The sequence below is a fragment of the Paroedura picta genome, chromosome 4 (assembly GCF_049243985.1).
Source record: "Paroedura picta isolate Pp20150507F chromosome 4, Ppicta_v3.0, whole genome shotgun sequence".
Classification (NCBI taxonomy): domain Eukaryota; kingdom Metazoa; phylum Chordata; class Lepidosauria; order Squamata; family Gekkonidae; genus Paroedura; species Paroedura picta.
This window is the reverse complement of record NC_135372.1, coordinates 8,539,130-8,566,755: the sequence shown is the minus strand read 5'-3', so window position 1 is coordinate 8,566,755 and position 27,626 is coordinate 8,539,130. Positions and strand designations below refer to the sequence as shown.

The 27,626-nt window shown below is 50.1% G+C and overlaps 1 protein-coding gene across 1 annotated transcript; it reads left to right on the top strand.

Annotated features, from left to right (window-relative positions):
* The first annotated feature begins 85 nt into the window (after window positions 1-85).
* REEP6 (receptor accessory protein 6) lies at window positions 86-27,626 on the top strand. The gene is made up of 5 exons (XM_077331704.1): window positions 86-277; window positions 16,295-16,388; window positions 17,176-17,314; window positions 18,686-18,854; window positions 25,968-27,626. The coding sequence occupies exons 1-5, from the start codon at window positions 163-165 to the stop codon at window positions 25,988-25,990; spliced, it is 540 nt and encodes a 179-aa protein (XP_077187819.1). The 5' UTR covers window positions 86-162; the 3' UTR covers window positions 25,991-27,626.

The following is a 27,626-nucleotide window of genomic DNA, read 5'->3' as shown; positions in this document are numbered from 1 at the left end:
CCCGCGTTCAGAGCCGGGCTGGGCTCGGCGCGCACCTGCCAGCTGTGACGCCCCACCTGCCGGCCACGCCCCCTTGCCGGGCGGAGGAGGCGTGGCCTGGCTGCCTTGCCCCGCCGTTGGCGCTAAGCGGATCTCGCTGGGTCCTGTTGCGCAGGGGACGCGATGGGCGCCGTGCAGCAGCGCTTCGACGACTTTCTCCACCGGCCGGGCTTGCTGGGCGACCTCCTGGGTCACCTGGAGGCCAGGAGCGGCGTGAAGCGGTATTACCTGGCCACAGGTGAGCTGGGCGGCGGGTCGGAGACTGTCGTTTGGAAAGGGGTCAGCCCTTAGACCTTGAGAAGCGCGACTGTAGGGGGGGGGGGATTGAGGCCAGCACAGAAGCATGGCTTTCCCCATATTTGTTTTTGGGGGGGAGGATGGGAATATCCTCTGGGGTTAAGGGACGCTCAGTAGCATCATCCCCCCCTCTTTTGGGTGGGGAGCCGTTTCTGGGGTCCAGGACTAGGGAACTAACTGCTTAGAAACTTTTTTTTTTTTTAAGGGGTTAAAATAATCTGGACCCGTTGTTCAGAAACTCTTATTTGTCCCTTGGGAGAAAAATAGGCTCTGGGGCTAAGAGTGGGTCTGTGGTATGGGTGGATCCTGGACATGTTTATTTATTCTATATTACATTTATAAACTGCCCCTCCCAGAATATGTTCTGACTTTGTCCTGCTGAATGCCTACAAGTCATCCTTCTATGCGTTGCTTAACTGCCTCCCTTTCTTATCACCTCCCACCTAAACAGCTGCCTCTCAGGGGTAGTCAAACTGCGGCCCTCCAGATGTCCATGGACTACAATTCCCAGGAGCCCCTGCCAGCATTCGCTGGCAGGGGCTCCTGGGAATTGTAGTCCATGGACATCTGGAGGGCCGCAGTGACTACCCCTGATTTAGATTGTAAGCACTTTGGGGACAGGGAGCTTGTCATGCCTTCTGGGCCTAGGAAACTGCTTCGTACTCTGTAGCTGTATTACAACAGGGGCTCTCTTAAGAACAATTATGAATTGTTCCTGGTCCCTTGACATTGGGCTATTAATTAATAACCAATAGCTCAGTGTAGTGGTTAAGCATGGTGGCACCTAATCTGGAGAACAGCTTTGATTCCCTCTTCCTACATGCAGTCAGCTGGGTGACCTTGTATCAGTCACAGTTGTCTCTGAGCTCTCTTTGCCCCACCTACCTCAATGGATGTCTGTTGTGGGGAGAAGAAAGATAGGCAATTGTAAGGCAATTGGTCCTGTTCCTATTTGGGGTTGGACAGTGGAGGTTCTTCATTTGGGTAAAGCCTCAGTTTACATCTGGGACCTTTCCAGTCTTTTGTTCAGGGGCTGTTGTTCTACTAATGCGTCTGTTAATGAGCATGCGCAAAGTACTCCCTTCCCCAGTAATTACGGCCCACCCAGGGTTAAAAGGGAAGCTTGTGAAGGAGGGGGAGTTGCCAGGTGGGCCCATCCTATTACTTCCCCCCCACACACACACACACCATTACCTGTTTTGGATCCTCCTCCATTGATTCTTGCACCACCCCCTACTAGTTAGCTGTGGCATGAGATGTATCTTATAAAAATACTAGCAGGAAGGCCTGCTGCAGTATGCAATGCAATGAGCGCTAGTGGGGTTGGTTGTTTTTCCGGGTGGACTGGCCTGCATGCTGCAGCAGTTGCGGCGTAATGGGGAAGGTAGTTGCCTTCTGACCCAGCGCCAGAGGCTGTGGATCTCCGTCTCACAGGGGCGGCGGCGAGCAAGTGGCGTGCCTCGTTTTCCGGTGACTGCACGGCTTGAGAGACAGCGTGGTGCACGCAGCATCTTCACGGCGGTGTTCTGAGTGTTTGTGGGGGCAGGTGACGGGGCCGCTGTTTCCGAATTGGCGTTGCATGGCTGCACTTGGTGTGTGCTCAGCGGCACAGCCACCCGCGGCCCCTGCTGTTGTGCGGTTCTGGTGGGCGAAGGGAGCGTCAGGCTGGCAGAGAAGCATCGCCCTCTGCAGACAGGGTGGTCTGCGAGCTGGCTGTCAGGCAGGTGGGCAGCGGCAGGGGAGGGTGCAAGCTTTAGGGGCAGCCCAATCAGGCTGCGGCGGGCTTCACTGGTCACACCCTGATTGGATGGGATTCAAGCTCGGACAGCTTTCGTGGAGCTGGACACGCTCCACCCACAGACCCATTTCAGAAATATATAAGGGAACCATAGATAACTGTGTGTTGTTTCCAGGATGTCTGTTTTATGTGGCTGCTGTTCCCCTCTCACCAGTTTTCAGTTTTGCCTCCTCCACAGAAGAAGGGTTTTGTTTTCACAGGGTTCGTCCTCGCCCCTTCCCAGGACCTCATTATAATCCATCCGCAAATCAAAATGCTCGTTTTTGATTCGGGAACAGCGTTTTCAGGGTTCTTACCAGGGTTGTATGAGCCTCTTGTGGCGCAGAGTGGTAAGGCAGCTGTCTGAAAGCTTTGCCCATGAGGTTGGGAGTTCAATCCCAGCAGCTGGCTCAAGGTTGACTCAGCCTTCCATCCTTCCGAGGGCGGTAAAATGAGTACCCAGCTTGCTGGGGGGGGAAACGGTAATGACTGGGGAAGGCCCTGGCAAACCACCCCGTATTGAGTCTGCCAAGAAAACGCTGGAGGGCGTCACCCCAAGGGTCAGACATGACTCGGTGCTTGCACAGGGGATACCTTTACCTTTACCAGGGTTGTGTGCGGTGGCAGCCGAATTGGCCTGGAATGGCCGATTCGGCCGCCGCACACAATCCTAGTTCTCACTGCTGCGCAACTGGCCTTTGGCAGGGCGTCTGGCCTGGTTAGTCACCCAGTGCCAGAGGCTCACAAATTATTGACTTGCCTGGGTTATCGATTCTAGCAGGGAGCCCTCTTGGTCTCGCACAGCAGAACAAAATTGGAGTCTGGTGGAGTCTGGTGGCACCTTTAAGACCAACAAAGTTTGATTCAAGGCATAAGCTTTAGTGTGCGCGCATGGAAGATTTAGCCTTGCATAAAACTTGGGTGGCACCGGGATCAATCTTCGTTCTGCAGCTTTGAACTCATTATCTTGTAATTTATAGAAACTTGCAGCACATAACATTAACCATCCAGCTGTTAACACATGACTTTATAAACTCACTTGATGAGGGGGCTGGACTTGGGTCGCCTTGTGTTGTTTCAGGTGGGAAGGTATACCCCAGTCGATGGTATTGGCTCATTGGCCTCAACTGAAAGCTTGGCGGAAGAGCTCTCTTTTGCAGGCCCTGGGGAACTGTGCTAGCAACTGCGGGGCCCTGATCTCTCCTGGGAGCTCATTCCATCAAGTGGTGGCCAGGACAGAGAAGGCCCTAGCCCTGGTTGAGGCCAGATGTGCTTTGTAGGCTGTTTTACTGCCATCCACAGATCTTGACAGCTGCCTTAACACAATCTTGGGTATAATTGCCCAGTTACTCCATGCATCTTGACTCCAGCTAGCCCTTCCTGGCATATAATCCCCTTCCCCCACCCTCTCTCGGCCTATATGTAAAGGCTGAGGAAATTCTGTTTTGTTCTATCTGCAGAAGCATGCGTGCAACCTTGCATAAAACTTAGAAGGTCTTAAATGTACCGCTGGACTCAAAGTTGATTTTGCCTGGGTTATGGTATGTCTAAGGATCCTTGGCTACCTTTTGAATGGCTGGTGACATTGGCACATGTTCAGAACTCACCCGACTGAGCTAAAGTTCCCAGGTGGCAGGACAAGAACCTGTGAAAGACTTGCAGTCCAGTTTCGAACATTGGGGGACATGCTTACTTTTGGGAACCAGGTGGCCAAGGAAGGCCCGGCAGCCCAATTCAGAATCCATTATACCAGAGGTCACCTGCCTTTTTGAAGTGTGGTGTAGTGGCTAAGAGCATACATAGCAGATAATGTTCCTACGAGCATGCAAATTTGGAATGGTGCTGTGGGAAGGTCATGTTTTGTTGAGCCAGAGACAAAAATGGGTTTACTTTTTAGTCAGGCAACCTAGAAATCACTTGAGACTCATTTGTGTTAACTTTTAACTGTGGAGAGAAACTCAAAATGTTGCATGAAAGTCGATGGAAGTCCATACTGGATAGTTTTAGTTTGGGTTGCATTGGTGTGGTGGTTAAGAGCAGTGGCTTCTAACCTGGTGAGCTGGGTTTTAGTCCCTGCTCCTCCACATGCAGCCAGCTGGGTGACCTTGGGTTTGTCACAGCCCTGATAGCCTATTCTGACTGAGCACTCCTTTCAGCTCTCTTGGAGGTCCTGTGGCTGGGCAGGAAGGGACCATGGGAGGAAGCGTGCCTGCCTACCCTGGATGGAGTGCAGCTCATAACGGCTCACTCCGCCAGGAACCTGGGCGTGATCCTGGATGTTGGTGCAGAAGGCTGCAGCCAGGATTCTCACTAATACACCATGGAGATCCCACATCCGGCCGGTACTCCAACAACTTGGCTGGCTCCCAGTTCAATTCTGGATTAAGTTTAAGGTTCTGGTAACCACCTTCAGATGAGCCTCTTGTGGCGCAGAGTGGTAAGGCAGCCGTCTGAAAGCTTTGCCCATGAGGCTGGGAGTTCGATCCCAGCAGCCGGCTCAAGGTCGACTCAGCCTTCCATCCTTCCAAGGTCGGTAAAATGAGTACCCAGCTTGCTTGCTGGGGGGTAAACGGTAATGACTGGGGAAGGCACTGGCAAACCACCCTGTATTGAGTCTGCCATGAAAACGCTAGAGGGCGTCACCCCAAGGGTCAGACATGACTTGGTGCTTGCACAGGGGATACCTTTACCTTTACCTTTACCTTTAACCACCTTCAAGATGCTTTAGGATGCTTAGGGCTAATCCTGCGTTGAGCAGGGGGTTGGACTAGATGGCCTGTATGGCCCCTTCCAACTCTATGATTCTATGATCCCTGGCCCCAGAGACGCGCATCAGACCTCAACCAGGGCCAGAGCCTTCTCAGTCCTGGCCCCCGCCTGGTGGAACGAGCTCCCTGAGGAGATCAGAGCCCTGCCCGAACTTCCACAGGGCCTGCAAAGGGAGCTCCTCCACCAGGCATTCGCTTGAGGCCACCCAGCCCCCAAACAACCAATGCCCCCCCCAACACCCCCTCCCATGACCGAAGAATCCAACTGAAGCAAAGCTGTGTCAATGTTCCTGTTCCTGTTTAAATATTGTTCTGGTGGACCTGTTATGTCATGATGGCTATACTTGGTATATTTGTTGCAACGTTCTATATAGTTGCCCCGTGATGTTCTTTGTAAACTGCCCAGAGCCGTACGGTATGAAAATCTACATAAATAAAATAAACATTTAAACAAATCTACCTCCCAGGGTATCTGTTGTGGGGAGAGGAAGAGAAGGCAATTGTAAGCCGCTTTGAGATTCCTTTGGGCAGTAAAAAGCGGAATATAAAATCCAATTATTCTTTTACGCACAGGAGCTTGCTAGTCTGTTTGGCAGATTCTTTTCTTTAGCTGTATAACAAGAGTAGAAAGGTATTTAGGTGCTTGTGGGTCATGTCCACTGATTCTCTCTTCCTTCCGTATTCAGTCTCTGAAACAGTTTTAATGGGCTACTTTCCATCATGCTAAACTGGCTCCTCCTCCCTCAAAATGCTCCTCCAACAAATTTCTGAGTATGCCTGTGGGACAATGGGCTAAGCTGGCATCTTGGCAAGAACAATGCTAAAAGAAGTCTTATACCCTGCTTTTCAATGCCCGAAGGAGTCCCTTCCTCTCCCCACAATAGACACCCTGTGAGGTGAGTGAGGCTGAGAGAGCCCTAAGATTACTGAAGAAGAACAGCAAGAAGAGTTGGTTCTTACATGCCTGTTTTGTCTCCCAGAAGGAGGACTATCATTAAACTGTGGGACTTGCTGCTGGATATAATGATTTTTAAAGGAGATTGGTTATTCCTCGAAGCTAGGTCCATGAATGGCTTTTTAAAATTGTGATGTCATGTGGAACCGCCATGTTCAAAGGCAGTCTATCTTTGAAAACCAGAGCGGGGGAGATTTTGGCCTCGTCACTTCTGCTTGTTGGCCTTTCAGGGGCATTTAACTATCGGGCCACTGTCAGAAACAGATGGCCGGGCTGGATGGGCTTTGGAAGTAAATCTAGCTCTGCTCCGCTCTTTTGGCACCCGACAGAGGCGAAAAGCAAAGGCAGAAATCAGAGAAAGCAAGTTGGTGGCTCTGCCTGCCTGCGGGATGTCTCAGACAGGTTGGTCTGGTTTGCCAGAAATCCAGGTTGTTGCATTGCAGCTGCGTGTGCGTCTGTGGCCAGGGATTCTCGGCCTGCAAACAGGAGCCAGGTAAACGGTCTCTCTTCCAGGGTGGGTTTGGAAGCTGGGCAGATTCAGACCTCCACAGGCAGCAACAAGACAGTGACGTTTCAGGGGCCTCTGAACCAGGAAGTCTCCCTACCTGGGAAGGAATGTGAATTTTGGAGAGCAGAGGATCGTGTAAACACAGCCACACAGGCACCTGTTTTATGCGCCGCCAACGTACTCTCTCTGTTGTGTGTTGGCTTCGTTTACTCTGTGGTCACCCTCTACTATGGATTTAGAAGCTGAGTCTGCATTTGTGCTAATGGGCTGAGGAAAGCACAGCTGAGTGTAACACATTATCACACTTCAAGGTTTGGGCCCATGCAGCTCTATCTGAGTCAAAAGTACAAGTGGGGGGGGGGGAGAACTGAAGCTTGACAAGGCAAGCCTCTTGCATTTAAAATACTACCAAAAAAATATAAACAGTGATGATGACCTTCAGGTGCAGAAACTATAACCTCCTTAGGTAAATGGGGACAGTTTGGCTTGAAATGTGCAAAACTGTGGTGTGCATGATTTTTTTTTTTGGTATATATTTTTATTTTCATAAAGATAAAGATAGGATAAATAGTATAGATTGTTAATACAAAGAAAGGTAAGTTATGCTCTTCATTTGTTACACTTAATTCCCCGTTTCATGTCCCCTTTTAGTTTATTTTCTTAGATAATTCAGATAAGGGCCCCATTGTTCTTGGAACACCTCTTCTGTTTTACCATTAACTATCAGTGTCAGTTTGGCCATCTTGGCAAAGTCAGCTAATTTGTTCAACCAGTCTTCTATTGAAGGTAGTTCTTGCGTTTTCCATTTCTTGGCCAGAACTAATCTTGCTGCCTTCGTCACATAGAAGAATAGACTTTGGGTCTGAGCTGGGAGGCACTGCGGAGGTAGACTTAATAGCATAGATTCAGCTTTCATAGGAAATCTAAGACCTGTGGTGTGCATGATTGAACAGAATATGAAGAGTGTCCTACAGGGGGCATCAGAAGAGAGGTGTGTATTGGTATAGTGGTTAGGATTGCGGACTTCTAATCTGGCTCCCCCATATGCAGCCAGCTGGGTGACCCTGGGCTGTTTCCTCTTCTAAATGCAACTGTTTTATTCTTTTAAGCAGACTGGTGCTTTCATCCGTTGCATATTTAAACTCTGCCGACAGCTTGAGCGCATGGACTCGCATCTGTGTGCGTGTTTTTCAAAACCTGAGTTGCGCCTTAAGTTGTGCCCTCTGTACCCCCGATCAATGGACGGAGCGAATAGTTCCAGGTGTTTTCCTGGCTCAATTTCCTGGTGAACTTCGCCTTTGGTGGTTTAAGTCATTCTCTCAGATAATTTTCTGACCTTTCGTTGGCATGGGGGGAGGGGGAGTCCATTCCATTTGCTTTCCTCCTTCCTCTCTGACTCATCGCTATTTCAGCCATTTCATTTTGGGTAGGACACGGCTCCTTTCCAATGCCAGCGTTGGGGCTTTGCAGACCCCTGGTTGGGAAGGCTTGTGCCACTTTATGTTTGGTATATTTACAAGACAGGCCCTTTTAAGTGGAATAAGCCACAAGCCACAGTGAATTTGGAGACCAGTTTCAAATAAATATTGTTTTTTGTTTGCCAGGTACAGTGTTTTATGTTGGGGTGGGGATGCCCTGACTGTAGGGCTGCCAGCCTCCGGATGGGACCTGGGAGCCTCTGGAATTACAGCTCGTCCCCAGACTGTTGTGCCTCGCTATCCCCCCAAATCACAAATCAGGAAGAAGAGAAGGTCTCAAAAAAAGTGATATGGTTTTTGTCACCAGGAGATCAGAGGGAATGCGCGCAGACCATTCTCAGCTGCATATACATTTATATAAAAGGATTCAGGAATTCCACTATAGTATTATCATAATATAAATCAAACAGGGTTAAAACATACACCATTAATCATAGCCATTAGTCCTGCTGTAAACCAGATCTTTTACTGCTTTTCTAGTAATATGTCCAGGGGTAGTCAAACTGCAGCCCTCCAGATGTCCATGGACTACAATTCCCAGAAGCCCCTGCCAGCATTCGCTGGCAGGGGCTCCTGGGAATTGTAGTCCATGGACATCTGGAGGGCTGCAGTTTGACTACCCCTGGTTTATACCATCTGTCTTTATACTGGCACAAGAATTCCTTTTTTTATTTCATTGTAACCTATGACATTATCAATCACTCCTTAAGATATAATATAATATCATTAATCTACCTGCATTTCATTCTGACATCTCCTGTGCTGATTATCTAATTAATCATCATCTTATCAATGAAGGCCTCCTGAGACTTATGTTTACATCAGTCTTTCACTTGAACAGAAAGAGAGAATGTGTTTGTGTGTGTGGAGGGAGGAAGAAGGAGGGGAAAGGGGGTCTTCTCAGGAACTGCATGGGCTACCACAGGCATCTCTAAAATCCTTTGTTCTCAGAGACTTCCTTCTATCAAAGAATATAACAAAAATATCTCCTATTATATTTCTCCAAACCCTTCAAGTCCACAGATCCGTTTCCCTAGAGAAAATGGATGCTTTAGAGGGCGATCGTCTTACAATTTGTAGAGAAAGAGAGAGAGGCTCCTAACTGTCTAACTGCTCATATCTGGAGGCAAGCAGGGAGGAAGTGTGCTCACAGGGTTCCCCAGAATCACTCACCTTGTATGCACTGGTGGTGCCAGTTTGTTTGAAGCTGCACAGAGCGCCGTTCACACTCGGACACGGAATTGCGGCAGAGTTGGATCGGCTGGTGGGGCAGGGGATTCTGGAGCCAGTTTCCCATGCTAAGTGAGAGATCCCAATTGCAACCCCTGGGAAGGCAAATGGGGAAATTAAAATCTGTGCCCAATATAAGTGTACCATTAATAAAGCCTTGCCCATATCTGTCATGAGCCATCTGCTGTTTTCCCTCTTGAAGGGAAGGATTTTTGCCAAATTGAACCAGGCTCAGGCATATCAGCAGTTAGCGGCGGATGCTGAGTCAGTGGAAGCTCACACAATAGTTACTGATAAAAAATAAAATGGCTGCAATTTGGGGTCAGCCTGGCCCCCGAATTATTTCAAAATCTCATGGAGGATCTCTTAAAGGGAATTCCTGGCACGGTGCCTTATTTTGATGATGTTTTAATTTGGGGCCAATTAGAGCCGCAGTTGCTTGACTGGTTGGGTGAAATCCTGGGCCGTTTTGACACCGCAGGGTTGTGGGTTAAAGTAGAAAAGAGCATTTTTGGGGCACCCAAAGTAGAATTCTTAGGATGCTTCCGGGGTTCATCTGATGCCCAATAAACTACGGGCCATTAAGGAGGCTTATGCTCCAACCTTGAAACACAAGCTCCAGGCATTCCTTAATTTTTGCCATGCATTTTCCCCCCATTAGGCATCTGTGACCGAACCCTTTCATTACTCCTTGGACAAGAGGGCAGAGTGGGAGGGGGCCCCTCACAAAGAGACTCTTGTCTTCGGATTTGTTCCTCTCACATTACGATGAGTTGTTGCTGCTTGTGTTGCCTTGCGATGTGTCCCTGCACAGGGTCATGGAGGTGCTGAGCCACTGGTTCCCCAATAGACACAAAGCCCCCATCACATATTATTCCCGCACGCTGTCGGCAGTGGAGTGAAACTATGCACAGGTGGACAGGGAGCCTTAGCTATTGTGGCCAGGGTCTGTACATTTCACATTTTTAGTTACGGCTACCAGTTTCACATTATGGCGGCACACAAGCCCCTCCTTGGCTTGTTTGCCCCAGGGCAGCAGAGCTGGAATAGAGGCTGTAATACACTGAGTAATAGAATACTGTCCCTTTAAGAAGGGGAGACTTGGGGCCATTCTGCACTCGTCCAAAATAGCACAACGGTCACAAATTGAAATCGCTACAGTTTTGCCATTATGCACAACGTCGTTGACAATCTGCACCACTCCTGAAACCGATCCGCAAAAAGCGCTTCGTTGTAGCGCTTTCAGGGAAATCCCAAAAAATGGATTCACCCTCTGGAAAGCGCTACACTCTTGCAACCAATCTGCAACACTAGCGGGAAAGTTCTGTGCGTTACCATTGTTGTGGTTTCTGCAAAGTCCCTCCCCCTGACTCTCTCCTCTGATCTTCCGGCGAAGCGATCGCCATTTTTTTTTCTCGGAGCGAGTGGAGATCAACGCACCGGCGAGCCTTCGTTTACCCAGCGAGGCTTCCCCGGCTGCAGCCCCTCCCCAGAGCTGTTTTAAGTCACCAAGCACCACACAGCCCCGTTTGCTGGTTTATTTTCACTTTATTTTTCCCTTTATATTTGGCCGAAAATCACACCCGTACGGGGGGTGGGGGTGGTTATTTTTTATGACTCGGGGGGAGCCTGCTAGCTAGATTGGTCTCTCCGTTGCAACGAATCAACGCAGATCCGTTGCTGTGTGTGTGTGTGTTTTTTTAACCTGCCTTAAAGGGAAAGGGGCTTTTCGGGAGCATGATAACGGCCGCCCATTGGCTGCTGGTTTGATTGACGGCCTGGGGCGGGACAAAGCTCGGCAATATCGCTTCCTGGCTAGCGATTTTTGCCGAGACTGGAAACCTGTGGGAAACGATAGAAACGCAACTGGATTCCACTACAAAGGCAGGTATGCATAACGACGAATTCCACTATTTAAAATGGCGTTTTTTCGTTCCGCAACCAATTTGCAAAGTCCCGCCCCCTAGCTCTCTCCTCTGATCTTCCGGCAAAGCGATCTCCATTTTTTTTTTCTCCAAGCGAGAGGAGATCAACGCACCAGCAAGCCTTCGTTTACCCAGCGAGGCTTCCCTGGCTGCAGAGCTGTTTTAAGTCACCAAGCACGAAACACACAGCCCCGTTTGCTGGTTTATTTTCCCTTTATTTTTTACTGTATTTTCGGCCGAAAATCGCGCCTGTGCCGGGGGGGGGGGGGGGGTATTTTTTTTTCACTTGGGGGAAGCGTGGCAACGATGAAACGGCAGCTCAAACACCATCTGCTACCTAGATGGGTCTCTCCGTTGCAACGAATCAACGCAGATTCATTGCAACATGTGTGTGTGTGTGTGTGTGTGTGTGTGTGTGTGTGTGTGTGTGTGTGTGTTTTAAACTTCCTTAAAGGGAAAGGGGCTTTTGGGGATCATGATAATGGCCACTCATTGGCTGCTTGATGGCCAGGGGCGGGAAGAGCTCGGCAATATCGCTTCCTTTCTAGCGATTTTTGCCGAGACCGGAAACCTGTGGGAAATGATAGAAACGCAACTGGATTCCACTACAAAGCCAGGTATGCATAATGACAAATTCCACTATTTAAAATGGCGTTTTTTCGTCCCACAACCAATTTGCCACATAGATCCTGGTGCAGAATGGCCCTTGGTTTGAATGTTTGGTATCTTTGAGCCTATCTAGAGCGGGAGTGTAGGTTTCTCTTTTGCCCGTTGTGAGTTGCTGTTATAATAAAATAAATGTCATTGTTGGTAAAGTGGTATCTGGGATATAGTTCACGATCCCTTGTTTCTTTTGTTACACTTCATGGTTTTCGTGCTCTCCTGTGGGGTTTCTGTTTCTCAGCCATAGGTCTGGCGGAACAGCTCTACCTTACAGCCCTTCCGGAACTGTTTAAGGTCCCTGATCTTACCAGGGAGAGGGTTTTCCACCAGGCTGGGGCCAGGACCAAAACGGCCCTGGCTTTGGTTAAGGCCAGTTTTCCTTACTTGGGCCGGGGACCCTGAACTGCTTTTGGCCGCTTGATCCTCGCAATCCTTGAGAGGTATGTTGGAAAGAGGTTTCCATCTTTCTTGACCATCAGTTCAAACGCTGTAGCTCCCACCGCCCAGGTGCTGAGAATGGTACGGTCCAATGTCTACCTAGGCCTCGGAACTGTGAGACGGCAGCCCCCCTAGCAACCGAGGCCAAGAAGCCCTTGCAGCGTGTGTGGAGGGGAGCTGCAGGGTTAGTGCACTAACCAGGGGCCACCTTTCTTCTTAGCCCACCCCCAACTGCATCCGCCCACGCAAGGCTGTGCGGAGTCAACGGCACGCAGACCCCCCACCCGATCGGTTTGCCGTAAGCCAAAAAGGGAAGGCGGAGGGGGATGCGTTGTGGTTTCCACGGGTGACCCTGTTGCTGACGGACTCTAACCGAGGTGGAGCCCCCTGTGTAGGGTGGGAGCGGGGAGTCACTTCAAAGCAGATCTTGGAGGGGGGAGGGAGGAGGGAGGAGGTAATTGGGTGCAGCCTTTGTGCCGTGGAGTCCGTAAATCTCAAAGCCAAGGTGACGACTCACTACTTAAAGAAGGAGACACAACGCAACTTGCTTGATAGGTGGAGGGCAGCACATGACTTTCCCGCCTTCCCTGACCCCTCCTGCAGTTCCCCTGGTGGCTCCCTCAGGGTAGCCCCTCCCTGACTTGCGCTCACAACATTTGAACCGTGCAAATGCGTTTTAATGCTTAGAGCTTCAGGGAAATGCCTAGAGCAGGGGTAGTCAAACTGCGGCCCTCCAGATGTCCATGGACTACAATTCCCATGAGCCCCTGCCAGCGAATGCTGGCAGGGGCTTATGGGAATTGTAGTCCATGGACATCTGGAGGGCCGCAGTTTGACTACCCCTGGCCTAGAGCTTCTGGCAGGAGAAAGTGCCATGGAGGAAAGGGGGACGGGGGACACTTCTTCCAGGAGAGAAGGAGGTGGGGGAAATATTGCTTGAGCGCACAAATGCGCTTTAAAAGGGCAGGGAGGAGCTCCAGGTGGGTGTGTCCAAAGCTCTGCTTCCCAACCCTATTCTGCATAATTGTGCCACTTCTGGGGGCTTCTCGAAACCTGAAGAATGTTTCAGGGGGTTCTCAGCAGTTGAGAAAATCTGGGGTAGCCGAATCGTCCCATTTCATTTGTGTTTTTGACTTGCAAGGAATTTATTTATGAGGGCAGGCACTGCTCAAGTACCACCCCTTGCCTGTTGTATAATCCACTCTGCCGTCCAATTTCCATATCATTCTCCTGCATGTCCGGACCTGGCTGGTTGTCTCCTCCTTTTAAGATTATCTCAGGCCGCAATTTCCAGACCTTGGCCTGCACCCGCCCAGCATCTCACCTCCCAGGCTGTCTTGGGGGCCTCTCCAAATTCTCTAAACATAATTCCGTTCCCCTTTCCTTAAAAACAAGAACTCTCCATCATTGCTTTGTTTGGGGGACGTTCCCAGGCTGATGGAAAGCATTGGCTAGCATCCTGTCTGTTAGGAAAGAGCCCCCCAGTGTGCCCCTCTCCCAGGTGAATTTTGGGAGAAGCACATATACTGTAGCAGAGGTGGCTCTCCAGGTGTCTCTGAACTACAATTCCCATAAGCCTCTGCCAGCATGCTTTAAACAAATTGGGAATTGTAGTCTAGGGCAGGGTTAGTCAACCTGTGGTCCTCCAGATGTTCATGGATTACAATTACAGCTCAACTGTAGTCTACAGAGACCTGTTCCCCTGGAGAACATGCATGCTTTGAAGGGTGGGACCCATTGCATTGGACCCCACTGAGGTTCCTTCCCTCCCCAAGCTCCCACGCATTTTCCAGCCTAGATCTGCCAACCATCCCCTGCCATTGGTCAGGGGGAACCTTGGCAATCCTACTCAGGTGTCGTGTCTTTTTGTGCCAATGCCTTCCTTTGCGAGGCTTGACCCCGCCGCTCTGGTTCTGTAACGTTCAGCCTTTCTCCCTCCAAGCCTTTCTCCCATCACTCTAGGGCTGCCAGCTCCAGGTTAGGGAATACCTGGTGACTTTAGAGGTGGAGTAGGTAGGGAGGGACCCCATGGAATCCTCCTTTCCAAAGCAAAACTGAGAGATGAGCTGTAATTACAGGGGATCCCCAGGTCCCACCTGGAGGTTGGCATCTCTACATCTCTCCATGTTGCCTCCGAAGAGTTACGGCCAAGAGACACCCATCATGAGTTCCACAGCTGAGGAGGGATCGATACTCACAGCACTCTAAGCCAGCCTTTCTCAAACTTTTTTACAGTTGAGAAACCCCTGAAACTGTGTGAAGGGCCCTGAGATGGGCAACCAAGGGGGGCAGGATACAAATACATACATGCATGCATGCATACAAACATATTCTTCAGGCTTTGAGAAGCCCCAGATGTGGCTTGACCATGCAGAATACGGTTGGGAAGCAGAGCTGTGGACACGCCCACACGGGGCCCCTCCCCTCCCCACCCCCTCCAGGCCCAGCATTGGCCATTCGGGGAAGAGGTGTCGACATGGCCATATATGATCGTGTCACCTGAGAAATGGTTAACCAATTTAAAAATATATTTACAAAATGAACTAACTCACACTAAAGCACTGATACACCATTTTTTTCCTTAGTGTAACTCAGTAGCCCATGCTTACAGTTTTATGTACATAATATTGGAGAAATATTGTTTTATTCGTATTTGTACCACATTGTTTTAATTATGCTTTGTAACGGCCTTTGGCTATATACAATGAATGTTATTGTATCGTAACTAACTCACACCGATTGAGGAAACCCTTCCAGGGCCGTCATCAAACCCCAGGGTCACATGCAACCCTGGCTGAGAAAGTCTTCTTTAGGCGCAAACATGAATTTTAGGCAACGTTAAAGCGTTTCAGTGCTTTTAGTGCAGTCCTTCAGATTGCTCCCTGTCTGCATTAATGGGATCCTTAGATGGGACTGCCATCGACTGTGAAGCAAGAGCCTTTCTTCTGCGTGGCCCACTCTTCTTTCCTTTCCGTGGGACTTCTTGTTGGTATAATGGGATATTGTGGCGTTCATGCCGATTGCGTTCCAGCTCAAGTTCAAGGTTTCTTCTCTGTGCGGGTTTGAATCTGCCGGGGGTCCCTCGCTCACGGGAAGTGCGTCTGGCCTCAACTCGGGCCGGGGCCTTTTCAGTCCTGGGCCCTCCCTGGTGGAACGAGCTCCCGGAAGAGCAGAGGGCCCTGACAGAGCTGGCACACTTCCGCAGGGCCTGCAAGATGGAGCTCTTCCGCCAGGCATCTTGAGGGGAAATCTTGGGTCCCTCCTCAGGAGGCCCAGAACATCAAGGGCCGGATAGCAGGAGTCCTCTCCGAACCTTGTCGGTGGGGTGTGGGGAGGGCTATACCAGAGGTAGTCAAACTGCGGCCCTCCAGATGTCCATGGACTACAATTCCCAGAAGCCCCTGCCAGCATTTGCTGGCAGGGGCTTCTGGGAATTGTAGTCCATGGACATCTGGAGGGCCGCAGTTTGACTACCCCTGGGCTATACTATTCTTTTCTGGACTGGTGATGTTGGGAGGGGGGGTGAGATTGGGGCTTGTGCTGCCTGAGGGTTGTGGTACTGTTTTTAGATGCTGTTGTGAGGGTTTTATTGGGGGGTTATTGCAAACTGCCACAAGCCGGCTGGGTTTGGGAAGGGCAGTTAAGGAATCAAACAAATCTTTTTGATAATGTATGGTACCTTTGATTATCACGCCTGAATTTTGTACTCACACTTGGACTTCAGCAGCCCTCTGAGTATCGCCGCATGCATTTGAAGGCGTGTGGTGGTCAGTCTGCCGTCCTATTGCCTCTCGCTGGATTTCCAGATAGACTTGAAAAATATTTCCCTTTGGCAGAAGTTGGCTTTTGATTGAGAGGGGGGGAGAGATAGCTTGCCTGTTGCATTCAAGATCTGAGCACTGTGCATCAGTGCTGGAGGTGTGTGTGCTCAGGTTCGTGACCTCTGGTGTGAGAAGGGGGGGGGGAAGGCTCTGTCAGAGTGACTCAATGTTTACCAGTTGGGGACTCTGCTTCTGTAGATTTTGAGGACCTTCGCCTTATGGGCACTTCTCATGGTGTCCAGGCTGGTTCAGATCATCATGCAATAAACCAGGGGTGGCCAAACGGTGACTCTCCAGATGTCCATGGGCTACAATCCTTGGAGAGCCACTGTTTGGCCACCCCTGCGAGAGTTCTCTATCCTTCTTTGCCAACCACCTTCCTTCAACCTCCACAGGCTCCATTGCTTTCCTGGGGCTCTACCTGATGTTTGGTTATGGAGCTTCACTCCTCTGCAATCTCATTGGCTTTGTCTACCCAGCTTATGTTTCGTAAGTAACTGAGGAATTCTGTCTTTTCTCTGCCCTGGCATGGGAGTTGAGCTACAAAAGTCACCTTGGAGGAGACAGGCATGGGGGTGGGGGTGAAGTATCAAACTAAGCCTAGGAAGTCCTGGGTTCAAATCCCTCCACCATGAAACTCGCTCGGGTGACTAGTCCCTTCCTTGGTATGAGCTGCCTTAGTGACAGTTTCTAAGTAGCTGGAATGAAGACTTTTGGGGTTTGGGGGAGTGGAAGAGCAGAATTCCCCCCCAAAATTGGAAAAGGAAACGCCAGCCTTGCCCTTGGTATTATTCCAGCCTGCTTGGAGATAAAAGGCACAGATCAGGTGCTTTGTGGATGCTTGGTTTCCAGATAGGTTGGCAACCTCGGTTAGGCCGCTCCATACCTGTGTGGCTTTACCTTTGCCAGAAAAACTGGGTGGGGAGGGGATCAGCACCATGATGCCCCTGATTATGGTGGTGAGGGGGGTTCCTATGGCGACAGTCAGCTATGCCGGGAAGCCAATGGAGAAGACCCAGGATCCATTTTTATTTTATCGGCGATGTTTTTATCCCGTCCTTTCTCCCCCAGCACCTCAGGTGTCGTTTTTATGGCTCTCTGCCCCTCCCATCTTATCCTCCCAACAGGGAGTAGCGTATGGAGGGTGGGAAACCAGTCCCCTGGCCCCCTGGCGCAATCTCGGTCTTGGGCAGATCTTTGCAAAATCAAACGTGCCCAAGACCGGAGGGCGGGGTTTTTGACCTCCTCGGCCTGCCGCCTTTGATTCCCAATCCAGCATCAAAGCCATCGAGAGCTCCTCCAAGGATGACGACACAACGTGGCTGACCTACTGGGTGGTCTACGGCCTCTTCAGCGTGGCTGAATTCTTTTCCGACACCTTCTTGTATTGGTTCCCATTCTACTACGCCGGCAAGGTAAGCAGGGGGCCAGGCAGGGCACGATGATGAGCCAAGAACACGGGCTTCATTGGAACACGGCCTGCTAGGTTGGAGTCAGCTATCATCTTGGAGGCCAGAAGTGTCTCAGGGTGTCAGCTTTGGAGTGCCAATGCTCCCTCCGTCAGAAACAGTAAATCAGACGTGGCAATCTGAGCCCAGGGACCTCAGCGGGGTATTATGCCGTACAGGACACCCTCCAAGGCACCCATCTTCTCCTGGGGAACCCATTTCTGTAGTCCAGATGAGCTCTAATTCCCAGGGCCGACCTGGAGGCTGGCATCTGTCTGTGGAAAGTAAAACACTGACAGAGAGAAGGGGGAAATAGATTTTTCAAGGCACACAGAGTAGCCCTGTAGTCTGCAGTTCTGAAGAAGCTTGAATGAAAGCACAGGTTGTGTTGACGGTCGGGGCGGATTCACAGCTGAAACCGGGGGTTGCCCAACTGGGGCTCTTCTGATATCCATGGACTACAATTCCCATGAGCCCATGCAAGGGGCCCATGGGAATTGTAGTCCATGGACGTCAGAAGAGCCCCCAGTTGAGCTATTCCTGCTTTAAGCATTTCCCACCTCTGCCCCCAGCCCAGTCGATCAGGTGTGTGCTAGAAGTTCCAGACTGTGAACCCAACTAGCCACCACAAGCAAGCCCGATTTGAACCGGGACCCCTTTCTCCGGACAGGTGGGGGTCCCGAGGGCCTTTGTAAGATTGTCGATTGAGCATTCAGGCCAGGCTGCCTGCAGCAGAAGTAATGAAATCATTGTGAGCAGTAACAGTCACAACCAAACATACTGAAGACTGTTTGGGACAGAGAAGCAAAACATTAATGCATTTTTTAAAAGAAGAAGAAGAAGAGTTAGTTCTTATATGCCGCTTTTCCCTACCCGAAGGAGGCTCAAAGCGGCTTACAGTCGCCTTCCCTTTCCTCTCCCCACAACAGACACCCTGTGAGGGAGGGGAGGCTGAGAGAGCCCTGATATTCCTGCTCGGTCAGAACAGCTCTATCAGTGCCGTGGCGAGCCCAAGGTCCCCCAGCTGGCTGCATGTGGGGGAGCGCAGAATCGAATCCGGCATGCCAGATTAGAAGTCCGCACTCCTAACCACGACACCAAACTGACTCACTACACACAAAACGGAGGCTGTCTTTTTTGAGAGGCAGCAGATGAATCCATCCCTTTGGGGGAGATGATCCCGAATAGCCAGCGCTGGGTATGGTTTGGTGTGCAAATCTTGGGCAGGGGCTCTTGGAGAAGAAGGGTACTCTTGCATTGCCGTGGGAGGTCCTGGGGTTGGATTCTGGAGGCTGCAGCCAGTCCCTCTTCTTCCGGCAATCTCCTTTCCGTCCCCAGTGTCTCTTCCTGCTCTGGTGCATGGCTCCTGTCTCGTGGAATGGCTCCCAGGTTCTCTACCGCCGCTTCATCCGCCCATGGTTCTTGAGACACCACCAAGCTGTGGACAGCGTCCTGAGCGACCTCAGTGGCCGAGCCCTCAACGTGGCCTCTGCAGCTTCCCGGGAAGGTAGGCCGTCTAGAGGAGAGGGTTACGAAGTGTGGGGAGGGGAGGTCCTCAAAGGGTGCGCTTCCCAGAATGCTTTGCGGTGAGGCTAGGACTGCTAAGCCCCCAGGGATGCCAGCCTCCAGGTGGAACCTGGGGATCCCCAGAATTACAGCTGAATTCCAGACTACAGAGATCAATTCCCATGGATAAAATGGCTGTTTGGGGGTGGGTGGGCTATATGGTGTGGTACCCCACTGAGGTCCCTGTACCCCCCAGGCTCCATGCCCAACATTTCAAGGCAATTCCTAGCCTGGATCTGGTAGCCCAGCCCTCCCATCCCCCCACTGGTCTTGTTTCTAGGGTTATTGATGCTGCAGGTGGAGGAGCGCATGTTCCAGGAGCTTACCCCAAAGCTTGGAAGGACTCTGGAAATCAACCTATGTGCTGACGTTACCCTGAGATGACTGAGGGTCGTCATGGTCATTGAGTTTGGTCTGGTTTTGGGGCAAAGCTCTATGGTAGAATTGGTTTCTAACCACGGAGTTGTTATTTATTTATTATATTTATATACCGCCCTCCCTGAGGGCTCAGGGCGGTTTACAGAAAACAGGGAGGATACAATTAACACATGGTAACAGGTAACAGCAACAGCAGTAATATTATAACAATAATAATTTAACATGATAATAACTATGATGTATAAAATAGAAATTGCGAGAGCCTCGGCTTAACTCTTACTGGACCCTGTGGGCAACCGATTAATGTTGGACGTAGAGGGGGGGGAGCTTGGGGGCCAACTGGAAGCGGTGGTTTGGGTCGACCTCAACCAAATGCCTGGCGGAGGAGCTCCCTTTTGCAGGCCCTGTGGAACTGTTTAGGTTCCATTTTGCCCAAAATCCAGACCGTCACCCTCTCGATGACCCCAGCATGCCAATGTCTCTTCTGGGTGTTGTCAGCACACCGGGTTAATTTCTTGAGTCCTTCCAGTTTGAGGGGTGTTTGGGGAGATGGGGTGGGACAATTGGCAGCTCCATGCCTGCTTGGCCAGCACCACCAGAGAAAGAGTTTAAAACAGGGTTAGTCAAACTGCGGCCCTCCAGATGTCCATGGACTACAACTCCCATGAGCCCCTGCCAGCGAATGCATTCGCTGGCAGGGGTTCATGGGAGTTGTAGTCCATGGACATCTGGAGGGCCGCAGTTTGACTACCCCTGGTTTAAAAGAATAATAAGGCCTCATCTAATTACGCAGCGTTCTTGATATTCAAGATGCCCCACCCTTCTTCCTGAATAGAATGCTGAGAATTTCTGCTGTTTTCGATTTGAAAGTGAATTGATCAAATTTCAATTGCCAGTCCAAAATCTTATGTGAACTATGCAACGGTAACACATATGATGCGGCCTGCAAAAGGGAGCTTTTCCGCCAGGCATTTGGTTTAGGCTAAGCTATAACTAACACCTAGGAGCAGTGACTTCCTCTGACTGTCCCCCGATAGCACCCCAGAGAAATCAGACTTGGGAGTGGAAGGGTGCCAAACTGCTGTTCTGTGATAGTTTTAAGTGATTAAATTTTCTTGTTTCTAGTATAGCATTGCTGGTTTTAAACTGTCGTACGAGAATAGCACCGATAATTGGGGGAGAATGGGCATTTTGATCATTGCAATTCAAGTTGTTGCCGCTGTTGAAATCTTAAGTTTTAAAATCTAGGACTAGACTAGAATTAATTTGCCTAGGCAGTCCCCTGTTCAGAGGGGAGGCAAGGGGGTACCAAGTAATAATTTAATGTAATAGGTGATTAGGTAGGGAAGTTAGCAGAATTTTAGATGTAATTTTCGGGGCCTCAACAATAGGCCCAGTGGAATAGCTCTATCTTAATAGTTTAATAGTGTTTTATTGCTGGCTGGATGTGTGTGTTGCTAACGGGGTAAGGGGGAGATGCACATCTACTAGACTCCTGGAGCTTCCAAGATTCCTTTATGAGGACTAGAAGCATTAAAACAATGTCTTCTACCTAAGAGTCAACATAGTGTAGTGTTTAAGAGTGGTGGACTCTAATCTGGAGAACCGGGCCTCACTCTTCTGCATGTAGCCATCTGGGTTAGTCACAGTTCTCCTAGAGCTCATCACTCAGAGCAGTTCTGTTAGAGTTCTCTTAGCCCCACCTACCCCACAGGGTGTCTGTTGAAAGGAGATGAAGGAAAAGGTGATTGCAAGCTGCTTTGGGACTCCTTTGGGTAGGGATATAAAAACCCGGCTCTTCTTCTACCTCTACCATGTTCTGGAACGGCATCTTTCCTTGGCACATTACCTAATATTGCTCCTTTGTCTTTTCTTTCCTATTTTTCTCCTCCTGTTCAGTTCTGAAGTCTCTAGCTGACACTCACACTCCAGGAGTCAGAGGTAGTCACCATCTTCTTTTCTCCCTGTCCCTCCCCAACTAGTCTTTCCACAGGGTTGGGCTGCCATGTGAAGGAGTGAGAGGCAGGCCGGCTTATACGTATTTAGAAAATGGCCTTCTGCAGTTGAGTTCTGGAAAAGGTTTTGGATTGCTGCCGCTTCAAGCGAAGGATTTGGCACATCTTCCAAACAAATGCCTGGCAATTGCCGGGAGTCATGAGGGGATGCCTGAAAAATACAAAATTGGGAGAGGATGTTATATCACTTCTCTAGGCTAGGGGTAGTCAAACTGCGGCCCTCCAGATGTCCACGGACTACAATTCCCACGAGCCCCTGCCAGCGAATGCTGGCAGGGGCTTGTGGGAATTGTAGTCCGTGACATCTGGAGGGCCGCAGTTTGACTACCCCTGCTCTAGGCTGTCTCCCCAAGTTTCCATGGTCTTTACCATAGTGGGTGGGAAATTCCTAGAGAGTCAGTGTGATGGTTTGCTTCTTTTCTGAGAACCCTTGCCTTCCTTAGCTTCCTCTGCGTTTTTCCACTGCCACAAACGGCAGCCTTTGACTTTGTCCATAAATCCAAAGAACAGAACAGCTTAGTTGCCCTTGGTAGACCAATGAAACAGTTAGCATGTTAGGGTGACTCTGAGGGAAAACAATTTCAGTTAAACAAGTTTATTTAGAAGTAAAACAACATAAAGGTTTCAGTACAGTTCATAAGCGTACGTACAGCTCTTGTTGCTTCTCTAAACTTCCTTGAATAGACCCAGCCACAAATCTTCATTTCCTTTCTCTCCACTTAGCCTCAAAACTTCCACAAAGAAGTCAGATTTTCTCTCATATTCCATATCCTCTCACATTGCTCTCTTCTCCTCTCCACCCACACAAAGGGCCTCTGCACAAACCCAGATAAATCCTCCCCCCCCCCACCCCCCAGGCCCAGCTAATATCCAGTCACAATGCGTTTCAATCCACTACCATCTTCTGCTGCAGGCAGGCCCGGCTTGATGGGGCTGAGAGAGTTCTGACAGAACTGCTCCGAGAGAACAGCTCTAACAGGACTGCGACTGGTCCAAGGTCACCCAGTTTACTGCATGTGGAGGAGCAGGGGATCAAACTCTGCTCGCCAGATTAGAAGCGGCCGCTCTTAACCATTACACTAATTTGGCCTCACCTAGAATAAGGAAGGTGGAGGATGGGTGATTTAATCAATTGGATCTTCTTCAGAGGTAAATTATCAACCAACACAGGCGTAAATACAATATCCGTATTAAAAATCTTTCTACAGCCAGGGAGAGAAAACAGATATATACTATAGTGAATTGCCAATAAATATCCTGGGTCTATACTATGAATATAAGAGCCTCTTGTGGCGCAGAGTGGTAAGGCAGCTGTCTGAAAGCTTTGCCCATGAGGCTGGGAGTTCAATCCCAGCAGCCTGCTCAAGGTTGACTCAGCCTTCCATCCTTCCGAGGTCGGTAAAATGAGGACCCAGCTTGCTGGGGGGTAAATGGTGATGACTGGGGAAGGCACTGGCAAACCACCCCGTATTGAGTCTGCCATGAAAACGCTGGAGGGCGTCACCCCAAGGGTCAGACATGACTCGGTGCTTGCACAGGGGATACCTTTACCTTTACCTTTATACTATGAATATAAAGAATTCATATTCACCAGGTATTTCTCCCCCCAAAAAACTCCATTATTCTGTAAACCTCACCGGGACTGAAATCAACTGGGTGTGGCCGTGTGCATATCCAAAGAGCAAGGTGTCATGATTCCCCTTCTGTCTGTCGCCCCACCCCTCCGTGGAAACCCAGCGCTTCCGCTCGGCTCTGGCTTGACCTAAGTGTACAAAGTGGCTTAGGGAGGCATTTCGCTTCTCTGCCAATGAAACTCACCGGCCGGGATATCTGGGGTGGGGGAAAGAAGCACAGAGTCTATTCTTAGTCTCTCTGTGACTTCAGAAGATCAAGTCCCTGAAGCCGCCTTCTGCAGGATTGAACTTCTGGGCTCTCTAGCTCAGCCCGCCTGCCAATCAGGAGGTGGCTCTCTGGGACCGTAGAACCCTAGAGTGGGAAGGGTCCATGCAGGCCATCTAGTCCCACCCCCTGCTCAGTGCAGGATCAGCCTCAAGCATCCAGGAGAAGGATCTGTCCAGCCGCTGCTTGAAGATGCCAGTAAGGGGGAACTCCCCTCCTCCTTAGGCAGCCCCTTCCACAGCTGAACTACTCTGAAATCCCCCCCCCCTGATATCTAGCCTATATCATTCTTCATGTAGTTAAAACCCATCGCTACAGGTCCTGTGCTGACCATAGGAACTGCTCCCTGCCCTCTTCAACCTTTCAAGTCCTTCAAGAGAGCCATCTTGTCCCCTCTCAGCCTCCTCTTCTCCAGGCTGAACATCCCCAAATCCCTCAGCCTTTCCTCCTAGGGTTTGGTCCCCAGGCCCCAGACCATCCTCATCACTCTCCTCTGCACCCTATTCATGTTGTTCACATTATGGACGGGTACCTGGGCTCCAGAGCACGGTCTCCCTGTCAACATCTGTGTTTTTTGAAGCTGGAGATGCCCAGGATTTAACCTGTTTTCTGACCTTCAGTCCCCCCCCCCCCCAATCCCCTCGCAAGCCACTTTTCCACACAAGTTCCGATCCCAAGAAATTAGCTGACTTTTTATTTGCAATATTTATAATCTGCCTTTCTGACTGGAAGTTAGGGCAGATTACCCGGTGTCAGGGGTAGTCAAACTGCGGCCCTCCAGATGCCCGTGGACTACAATTCCCATGAGCCCCTGCCAGCGAATGCATTCGCTGGCAGGGGCTCATGGGAATTGTAGTCCATGGACATCTGGAGGGCTACAGTTTGACTACCCACGGTCAACAGGATGGGAGAGTCAGTAAACAAGGCCAGTAAGACTCGGATGGCAGGCAGTGGAATAAAGAAAGCTGAAAGGAAGCATAGGCAAAAGCTTTCACTCATTCAGTGGGGCAGAAATTATATCACAGGAACATGCGTATCTGAAGGACCACCTCTCCCGATTTGTCCCCCGGAGGGCACTGAGAGCCAGTTTGGTGTAGTGGTTAGGAGTGCGGACTTCTAATCTGGCATGCTGGGTTCGATTCTGCGCTCCCCCACATGCAGCCAGCTGAGTGACCTTGGGCTCCCCACGGCACTGATAGAGCTGTTCTGACCGGGCAGTGATATCAGGGCTCTCTCAGCCTCACCCACCTCTGTTGTGGGGAGAGGAAAGGGAAGGCGACTGTAAGCCGCTTTGAGCCTCTTTCGGGTAGGGAAAAGCGGCATATAAGAACTAACTCTTCTTCTTCTTCTTCTTCTACGCTCTGCAAAGACCAGTTTGCTGGTGATCCCAGGCCCCAGGGGCGTGTACCTGGTTTCGGCCCTGGCCCCAACCTGGTGGAACGAGTTGCCTGTTGAAATCTGGGTCCTGACTGAGCTGCCAAAGTTCTCCAGAGCCCATAAAATGGCACTCTTCCACCCGGCCTATGGTTGAGACCAGGGCAGTCCAAAGCTTTATGGGTCTCCCTCCACCTCTTCCTCTGGGCTCCCCCAATTTGGGGTAGGTGGCAGAGGGCGTGAAGTCGGTAGGGGTATAGCGATTTTTAAAAATTGTGTTTTATTGATTTTAATGGATGTGTTTTATTGTTGTTAACCACCCCCCATGGCAGGCTTTCTCAACTAGGGTTTTGTGAAACCCTGAGGTTTCTTGACGTGTTTCCCATAAGTAAAAAGTCTCTTTTTATTATGTAGGTTTATTGTAGCATCCAACCAGAACGGGTTCCAGATATCTCCCGTTTTCAAAGGGAATTTTCCTCAGTGGTTGTTCCTCTCACTTGTGCGAAAATTGGTACTTCAATACCTCTATTCAATCTCAAAATGTTAAGAAAATACCCCGGCCTTTGGCTCTATACCAGGGGTAGTCAAACTGCGGCCCTCCAGATGACCATGGACTACAATTCCCATGAGCCCCTGCCAGCGAATGCTGGCAGGGGCTCATGGGAATTGTAGTCCATGGCCATCTGGAGGGCCGCAGTTTGACTACCCCTGCTCTATACTGTGGAGATGCTAGTAATCCAACTGCACTTTCCTTTACTTTATTCTGTATTCGTTTTGTTAGCTTTGTTAGTAGCCTTAGGATAGGGTTTTTTCCCTCTTTTTTCTCTTTTTGTGTAACGCTATTAACCGTCCCTTCTGTCTGTATTTTGCTTGGGTTTCTCGAATGGCCAATCATGGGCCTGGAGGGGGTGGGAAGGGGAGGGGCCTCTGAGTGGGCGTGTCCACAGCTCTGCTTCCCAACCGTATTCTGCACGGTTGTGCCACTTCTGGAGTTTCTCAAAGCCTGTTTCAGGAGTTTCTCCAGGGTAAAAATGCTAAGGAAGGCTGCCAAAGAGAAATTAAATATTATCATTATTTACTGTACACAGCAGTTCAGTTCAAAGCCCCTTTATTAAAACATGGTCCTGAACCGTTCTGTTAAAGCCCTGTTGCCTTTAGAAAAAGGCTTTCTTGAAAAATTCAGTTTTGCATACCGTGCAAAAGGCCACGAGAATTGGGAGCATTTCTGACGTCTTCTTCTGTGCTTCCCACTGCCCAAAGGGAAGGCGCACAACAGAGAGTGCACACAGATGGCAGTTGTTGCTCTTGCACCTGCAGCTGACCTCGATTGTGTCCATCTTCTCATTTATAGGTGTCCGTATTCTGATTTTTCTTCCCCTTCCTTGCAGTGTCCCAGGAAGCTGCGAAATGAGCCTTCAGAGACGAAGACCCAGCGGATGACTTTTTTAATTAAAAAAAAAACCACCCCAAATAAAAGACCAACGTTCTAGATTTTTGCCACCAACCAGCTACAGAAAGAGGCTCACTTGTACATCGGCGAAATGAATGCATCTTTCTTGTACATCGGTGAATGAATGGATTTTGTTTTTTGCTGTCTCTTCTCACCTGCCGTTTCCCTCCTGTGCTGGCAATGCAACTTCTTTGGGGAAAAGTCTGTTTCTCTTTTGACAACTTGTCTGTCATTTCTCCTCCACCCCCCCCCCCACAAGAAGGAGGTGCTTGCTCAGTCACTGACCCCCCCCCCATGACTTTGTGTATTTCTCCCAGACACCAGCAGGGGGAGTCACTGCTTTTAGGGTCTTTAAGGAATTTGCAGGAGCAAACTGTTTAACCCCCTCCGATGATCCAAGCTTCTTTTCCTGCCTTTAAAAAAACAACAACAGAATGATGGGCTGGGTGGAGGGCAGAGAGAAACCCCAGGCATCTCCCACTTTCCCCTCCTTAATCGCTGGGGCCGTTCGAGACCTGAGGGCAAGAACTTTTTCTGCAACAACCTTTAAAAACCAAAAGTGTGTGACTTCTTCCAGGGTCTAACAAGCAAGTACGTTGCATTTGATATGTGAAAGAGAGAGAATTGCTCCTAACTTTGGCTCCATCCCTTGACCTTGACCAGCTGGCTCAATTCTGTAGGTCTTGACAAATCTGTTGCACAATTTTGGGCCAGATGGGGGAGACGGCACCAGTCAGACACAACGAGGATAGGCACGACCTCTACACCCCACCCCACCCCACCCCCCATTATTTTTGGAAACCGTGCCTGCAGCGGAGCCCATTTCTGAAAGCATTTGTGGAGAGGAAGGCACATAAAATATATTTATGCCCTCTGCCAAATTTTGCAGAAATTTTGTAACGCCTCAGGGACACGTTGATCTTGCAAAAGTGATGGCAAATCACGGGGACGGAACGGGACCTGACAGAATGTACCACTGTTGTGAGGGGCACAGCTCCCACCCCACCCCACCCCACCCCACCCCTGGATTGTAATTGGGTGCATGGAGTATTTGCCGTTTGGCAGGATTTGATGGTTCTCCGGTTCCTGGCCCAGGTATGGCAATCCATTGGGGTCCTGCAGGTGCTGTTCTCATAACACACTTGGGCACCATTTTGAGAGTGGCGTCCGAAGACCTTTTAAAAAGGTAATGGGAAAACTGGCACCGGCTTGCTTCTTAAGTGCATGGTTTGGGAATCCGTAGGCTTTGAAAGGGGCATTTCAACGCAGGCCGGCCCGTTGGCTTTAATGGGTTTCTTGGCTCACTTTCCGGAGATGCTTTGCCCAGCGCTCCCAAGTGGTCACACGGACTGCCAAATTCTGGCAGGTTGGAAGCGGGGCCAGTTCTTCCCCTCCAGGGGGAGGGGGGAGGATCCAACTAGAGGTGCAAGAACGTCATGTAATTGGGCTGAACATCGTTGGTGTATCCCCCACTCCACCTCTGACTTGGGGCTGGCTGTGACGGAGCGTGCATTTGTGGGGGCAGCAAAGCCGGCTCACGGGGCTACTGTTCTTCGTTTTGTTCGATCTGTGCAATAAACAGAACACCGTGGTTGAA

Bases quoted from the DNA above. Each gene is read 5' to 3' on its own strand.
- REEP6 (XM_077331704.1), top strand. From the start codon at position 163: ATGGGCGCCGTGCAGCAGCGCTTCGACGACTTTCTCCACCGGCCGGGC. The intron at 278-16,294 runs GTGAGCTGGGCG...CAACCTCCACAG, and splicing joins GCGGTATTACCTGGCCACAG to GCTCCATTGCTTTCCTGGGG. The intron at 18,855-25,967 runs GTAGGCCGTCTA...CCTTCCTTGCAG, and splicing joins CTCTGCAGCTTCCCGGGAAG to TGTCCCAGGAAGCTGCGAAA.